We start from the raw sequence: 7,331 nt of genomic DNA, 5'->3' as shown, positions 1-7,331 counted from the left end.
TATAATTCTTATAATTATTCTTATAATTAATATTATTTCTAAGAACTTGTTCAGTCTTCATTGTTTCGACATTTTTGGGGGCTAGAAACTGTCATTAGTTAGTTCGAAATGAAGTAAAGCTATCAAAATAAAATATAAGCTACTTACCAAAACTTTTAGTTTTTGACACTTTTTCTTACACAAAAATGCCAATCTAAAATTTTAGGTACTTTATTGAAATTTGAATTCAGTTATTCTGATTGAACTAACTGCGCAACAGTCTTTGCAGAAATGAGCAACTGGTCGAATAAAAAGTAATACGATGTAATACGTTGAACACGCATTACATCGTAACATCTGATCCGATTGCCTTATAAAGCAATAAATTGTTCTCAAGGTCAAATGAACGGGTGTAGTAAAAATAGGTATACGATAAGTATTATTCAAAACAAACAAAATACAAAAAAAAAAATTATAATAATAATAGAATATTAACAGTATATAATTGTTAGGAAAAGTCATGAAGTCAAATGTGCAAAAGCGATAAGATGATATGCGGATTTTCGATGCAAAAGTTTTTAAACGGTCACGTGACCGGTTATGATATGTTTAGTGTTATTGATTATTCCTAATTTCAAATGTGATTGTAATGTTAAGCTTAAAAAGTTCTTAATTTGTAACTATTTGGACTAAATTTTATTTTTAGTCCTAATAATAGAAGTTCCCTTGTCTTCTGGATTGGGTTCAAAATTATAAGACTACGAAATTGAACCTTGATAGTCGAAAAATCAGAATCGCCAGTTTTAAAATAAAACACATTTTTTTTTTGTTTTTGACTAATAAATGGAATGGCCATTCACACAAGAGGTAAGCCTAAGTTTGCGGTTTGCCTATTTTTGCTGACACGGGTTGGAGCAATGCCTACATAAAACGCAAATATTCCCGTAACAATTTTTAATGCAAGAAAATAAAATTAAAACTATACTTTTTAAAAAGTTTCAAATTTGAGCGAAAATAGAAGCTTGAAAAAAATTTCTTTTGCAAAATCAAAATCTTACAAAATGAATTAAAACTTTTATTTTATGCAAAAATACATTCTCTGTTAGAATTTAATACTATAATTTTAAAAATTCGATTACAACATAAGAAAAAGTATAAAGGCCTGGTTTCTTAGGACAGGACGCCGTCAGCTGGAANAAAACATTACTTTTTAAAAATTTTCAAATTCGAGAGAAAATAGAAGTTTGAAAAAAATTTCCTCTGCAAAATCAAAATCTTCAAAATGAATTAAAACTTTTATTTTATGCAAAAATACATTCTCTGTTTGAATTTAATACTATAATTTTAAAAATTCGATTACAACATAAGAAAAAGTCTAAAAGTCAGAACAAAAAAACAAAGGATCTGCGACTTTCGTATGTAGAGATATGTATGAGATATTTCGAATGTATGAGAGAGGTTTACGATGAAAAAGGAAACGATAAAATTTCCACAAAACATGATTACGTAATATTTAAACGATCCCTTAATATTTCCTCCATTAAATTTGCAGATAATGAGACTGGGAGTGGTACCGTTGACAGTGAATTTTCAATTAAACGACTCTTTCGTACGCCATGAACTGCCGACCACTACAACCGTCACGATGCGCAGTACCACAAGGAGATTTCCTTTCTCTTTAATAACCGAACCTGATGACAACACCGAGAGTCCTGCAACGGGAAGTACAGATTCCGTAACAGGCACTGGCAGTACTGCTGCCACAACCCCTGACCAGAAGAGATCTACACCTACACCAACAAAAGAGAATCTCAAGGAGCCCAACAAAAATCTGCACAAGTCAGGGACAGTGGCCGGTGTTTCGATTGCGATGGTTTTAATTGGAATTACCATTGGTGCATCTGGTGTGTTTATTAAGGCGAATGGACTACCACCTTGCTTAAAATGCGCTGGAGTTTAAGTCTAGATATGTATGTAACATATAATGTAAATAAATTTGACTTGATACGAAATAGTTCTATTTTTTAAATATGTTGTTCTTAATCCTGTTTTTCGAAGGATAGTTAAGAAGTCAGAGTTTAAGTGCCTTACATTTGAGGTAAGACTATAATTTTAAAACATGTACACCTTCCTGCGGCAAGAAATTATCTGGGTTTTAGAATAACAAATAAAAGATGGCGAAAAATTTAAGCAAGATTTAAATTAATTAGATGAGATACATACTGCATATAAGGTGTTATGTAATGATTTCTCTAAATATATATTTTTAGAATTGTTTAAGAAAAATCTCCAAAACATTTACACGTTAGTGTTCCAAGTTAACACATGAAGGTGTTTTTCAAAGCTTTTTCGTCAACTTAAAAAAAATTACTCAGTTCAAATAAAACTCCAGGCAAAGCTATAATATTAAACCACGGATACCATCTTTTCATAACGGGATACCATCTGGACTTCTGAATTCATAAATATGCGCGTAAAACCTAAATATTTAAGACATATGTTTGTTTTTTTTCAAAAAACAAAACGATTCACTGATTTAATGAGATTTTTAGATAAAAATAATGTCATTCTTCAACTCCCAGCATGCTCTAGTAAAAAAACATTTTTTAAAAAGTCGTTCAAAAATCATATTTTGTTCCTTTAATATTCAATTTTTTTTCTTTCATCTACGTCTCAATCTTTCTAGGTGTGGTTAATTTTTGTAGCAATGAGGGAAATTTATTAATCTGTTGGTTCAACTAAAATCTATTAATTCATTTTGACTTTAATTCTAATCAGCTTTTTTGAATCAGAAATCGATGAACTTATAGTCAGGTGATTCGGCAGAAAAAACCATAGATATGTTTTCTCATTAGTTTGAATTTGTGATTAAAATACGTTAATAAATCAATTGTATTAATCGAAGCGATATATACATTTGTGTTTATAAATTTCTTTGATCTAATTTAGCCCGATATCGAATCATTGATGGCATTTTACTGATTGTAATAAATTGATTATTAAGAACGGATTAAAAAAAAAACATGTTTTTTTAATTTTGTCACCGATTTAAATAAATGGATATGAGTAAATTAATTCAATAAAGTTCGCTGATAATACTTTAAGAAAATTAAATATATCATTGTGATACTGATTCGCATCTTTTAAATGGATTTAATTCATTCGTATCATTTTGAACGAATCATTGAAAGAATCCATTGACAGAATTTAATTTTTATTCAAATACGTAGATATGATACTTGAACAAAAATTTTATTATTTTAAGTTACAAATTCGAAAATTCCTGTACAATAATGCATTTTGAGGTATTTTTTACAGTAATTTATTAGCGTAATTAGAATTCTGACTAGAAATCTTTTGAAATTAATTTTTCATAAATATTTCAAACGTGAATTTCCATTTTGTATCGCGTATTTGGCGAAATTTTCCTTTTTGCCTAAACTAACATTTTTATTAATTTATATCTCTGCAACCAGTGCGAAACAATAACACTTTATGAATCGCATTAGAGCTGCACAATGGGCTATTGGCGACGGCATGGGAGATGATGATGGAAAGGATGAAAGATGATCGGAAAACATGCTATATCACAATTTTTATCATCTGCAGACGAGATAACTTCCCTGTTTTTTTTTCTCCCCTACGACCTAAGAACGAATCTGGACACTTTAATGAAGATCGATAATGCGCATTCTCGGTCCCTTAGCAGTCTGCTCAAAGTGGTCACCAACCAGCTCACTGACAGTGATGCTTGACTTCCTTGATCTACTGTTGGCCGTGTCTTACGATCAGCCCACTATGGGACCAATACGCCTGTACAAAATGCTTCATATAAAATATGTTACTACTAAAGTGTAGAAATTAGCAATTCTAGATATTATCTAATGTGTAGAATAACTAAGGTGATCCATTAAAACGCCAAAAATTGTTTAATTTCTCAAACTACCTAGATAATCCGTAAACTACCTAGGCAATTGGCACATTACTTATTAAGCACTCGTTAAAGTAAAAATAAGATTTTTTCTGAAACAAACAGCAACATTGCTGAACGTTTAAATTAACATATAAATATTTATTTGTTTTTCGCAATCTAAAAAGTCAAGTAACTACTATCAATCAATTAGCACATTAGTTCATGTAATCATTTGTCACTTAAATTATATCACCAAACACCAAAAATCAAATATTTAAAAATACTATTACAATTAAGGAAATCAACATGTCATTTATTTATTAATATTTAGATATCAAAGGAATCAATTCAATACAATCAACGAAGCAGTTGATAGAATAAGGGAAATAAACATTTGGACTGGGAAACGAAAGCCGTAAATGTGCACAAAACCTAGATTAAATGCTGAAAACACTTGATTTTGCACTTTAACAGATCAAATCAGTTAATCTACAGACTAACTTGTTAATGGGCACATTAATGGTTTTCGATCGTTAACAGTAAAATACATTTCATAATTCATACATTTCATAAATTTCATACATTTCAAAAATATCATACATTTCATAAGCAAGAAATTTAATTGTGTAAAGAAAAATTCAGCTTTATTTGCCAGTGAAAATTCGGGTCCCTTCCTTATTATTATTACAGATTACAATCTGTAAAATCCGTGTTATCCACATATTATACATTACAATATGTAAATTCCGTTTGTAACTTTTTGTAATGAACCTCAAGTGAGAATAAAACAACTTCATTCACCTTGATTATTCACCTGGCTATGTTGATCTTGTGAGGTTGTTTTTGAAATCAGCTTCAAATAAATTTCAAATCTACCTTGACACCATAAAACAACCTCAAATAAACCTAAAAAAGTACCTTAAATTTCTGTAAGAGTCTCTACAAAGTTGTTTTGTCGCAAAATGTAGTTATATATTGTTATATTTAAAACCGGTTCTTCTGTTCAGTAATATAAACTTTAATTGAAAAATTAAAGAAAATATAAGAATAAGAAAACGCAAAAATTAAGGAATTACCTTACCTGTGCGACAACAGAACAATATCAGTTTGAATATTTATCCAGTAAACTTTAGTTTATTGTACAGCAGACCATCAGTTCGTTACAAAATCATTTGCACAGATATAGGTTAAACACATCTTAAATAAGAGATTTTCTCTACACACACATTAAACTCTTTTGTTTGTCAACATATTATCTTATCGTAATCATAAGTTCACATTGAGATGTTGTTCTCAATATAAAAAAAATAATAATAAATAAAAATTATTATTTTCAGCTTTAAAAAAGCGCAGTCTCTATTAACCAACATTATTTTCCAACAAAAAAAATGTCCCAAACTGTTACCAGTTTCAAAAGCATTACAAAAATGTAATCTTTACTGAAATTTCATACCTTTCGTGAACAGACGGAAACTGTGTTATTTGTTCATTTAAAGTAGCATAATTCTAGTGTCTCGTTGTATCGGAGTAATTAAGCTTCGTTCTTCAACTGTGCATTCGTAAAACTTATGAACTGATGGCAACTAAAATAAACTCAAAAAGTTTTAATAGTTGAAAACTTTTCCAATGCTCCAAATCAAAAATACCTCAAGAGAGATATTTTGTAGTTTACGTATCATCTCGCTCACTCCCGTACGTAACTTTAGATGTGATTGTGCATGCTTGTCATCAGTTTTTTATTACTTTTTTAACATTAATAATGCCCACTTCAACGATGCGCAATTACTTGAAACGTCTGGAAACTTATATGACAATATTCAAAACTTTGAGTCCCGCAGTGGATGGATCGTTAAGACACGGTTCCCAGCAGATCACCGAAGTCAAGCATCACCGACTGCGGTCAGTGTGCGGGTGGGTGACCACTTGGATCAGTATGCGTAGGGACCGAGGGTGTGCGGTATTGGTCCTCGTTAAACTGTTCTACCGTAAAGTGCTCGACTTCGTGCAGGTCGTTGCGCTACCGAAGCGGGGGTGCACAGCAGAGGATCAAAATTGTGATGGCATGTCTTCGTATCATCCTCAGGGATGTTTCCCAGACGATCGCCAATAGCCCATTGTGCAGCTCTAGTGCGACGNAAAACACTGGTCGACAATAACAAAATCAATACAAATTCAAAATAAATATTTGTTTACGTTATTAACGCATGCGCAATGAGAGATAATGTCTGCTTTGGACCGACTGCTCACGCTGAGCTAACAAGAAAGTATTTTTTTGGCGTCAGCGATACGTCAACTTTCCGCTGACGCCCAGATAAGACGTTTGTCCTAAGAAACCAGGCCTTTAGATGAGATACATACCACATATAAGGTGTTATGTAATGATTTCTCTAAATATATATTTTTTTAATTCTTTAAGAAAAATCTCCAAAACGCTTACACGTTAGGGTTCACAAGTTTAGACATAAAGGTGTTTTTCAAAACTCTTTCGCCAGTTAAAGAAAAAACGACGCAGTTTAAATAAAACTCTAGGCAAGCCACGGATACCATCGTTTCATAACGGGATACCATCTGGGCTTCTGATTTCATAAATATGTATGTAAAACTTAAATATTTAAAACATAAGATTTTTTTTTCAAAAAACAAAAAGAGTCACTGATTTGGTGAGATTTTTAGATAAAAAATAATGTCCGTCTTCAACTCGCAGCATGCATTAGTAAAAAAAAAAAGTCTTTCAAAAATCATATCTCATTCCTCTAATCTTCAATTATTTTCTTTTATTTCATTAGGAAAGCTCAATCTTCCGCCTCAACGTCTCAATCATTCTTGGTGTGCTATTTTTTATAGCAATGAGTACATTTATTAATCTGTTGGTTCAAATAAATCCATTAATTCATTTTGATCCTGATTCTAATCAGTTTGCTTGAATCAGAAATCAATGAATTTACAGTCAGATGATTCGGATATGTTTCCTCATTAGTTTGAATTTGTGATTAAAATACGTTAATAAATCAATTGTATTAATCGAAGCGATATATACATTTGTGTTTATAAATTTCTTTGATCTAATTTAGCACCATTTCGAATCATTGATGACATCCTACTTATTTAAAAAAATTGATTATTAGGAACAGATTTTAAAAAACATGTTTTGTTTTTTTATTTTGCTTCCGATTTAAATAAATAATGTTGATTTATATAAATATGTTCGTTCAATAAAGTTCGATGATGATGCATTAAGAAAATTAAATAAAATCATTGTGATACTGATTCGCATGTCTTAAATTAATTTATTTCAGTTGTATCATTTTGAACGAATCATTGAAAAAATCCATTGATCGAATTTAATTTTTATTCAAATATGTAGATATGGTATTTGAAAAAAAAATTCATTGTTTCAAGCTACAAACTCAAAACTTCCTGCATAATAATGCATTATGAG

The 7,331-nt window shown here is 30.6% G+C and overlaps 2 protein-coding genes across 5 annotated transcripts in view; one reads left to right on the top strand and one right to left on the bottom strand.

Moving 5' to 3' along the window:
- LOC107444397 (uncharacterized) overlaps positions 1-1,991 on the top strand; it is a gene marked incomplete in the record, with an annotated part of 16,585 nt that extends 14,594 nt beyond the window's left edge. The window contains 1 exon segment of the mRNA XM_071185160.1: positions 1,532-1,991. Coding sequence (XP_071041261.1) covers positions 1,532-1,939 — 408 coding nt within the window.
- LOC107452524 (uncharacterized) overlaps positions 1-7,331 on the bottom strand; it is a 69,146-nt gene that overhangs the window by 56,588 nt on the left and 5,227 nt on the right. Inside the window, exon 1 of one of the 4 annotated variants that reach the window (XM_071185163.1) lies at positions 4,974-5,310. The exons of 2 other annotated variants lie outside the window; for them this stretch is intronic. The gene's annotated coding sequence lies outside the window, so the exon portion shown is untranslated. Of the gene's footprint in view, positions 1-4,973; positions 5,311-7,331 lie in introns of those variants that run through there. One more of the 4 variants, XM_071185164.1, reaches the window with a different exon arrangement.

The sequence above is a fragment of the Parasteatoda tepidariorum genome, chromosome 9 (assembly GCF_043381705.1).
Source record: "Parasteatoda tepidariorum isolate YZ-2023 chromosome 9, CAS_Ptep_4.0, whole genome shotgun sequence".
NCBI lineage: Eukaryota > Metazoa > Arthropoda > Arachnida > Araneae > Theridiidae > Parasteatoda > Parasteatoda tepidariorum.
This window is presented reverse-complemented; position numbering and strand designations above follow the sequence as displayed.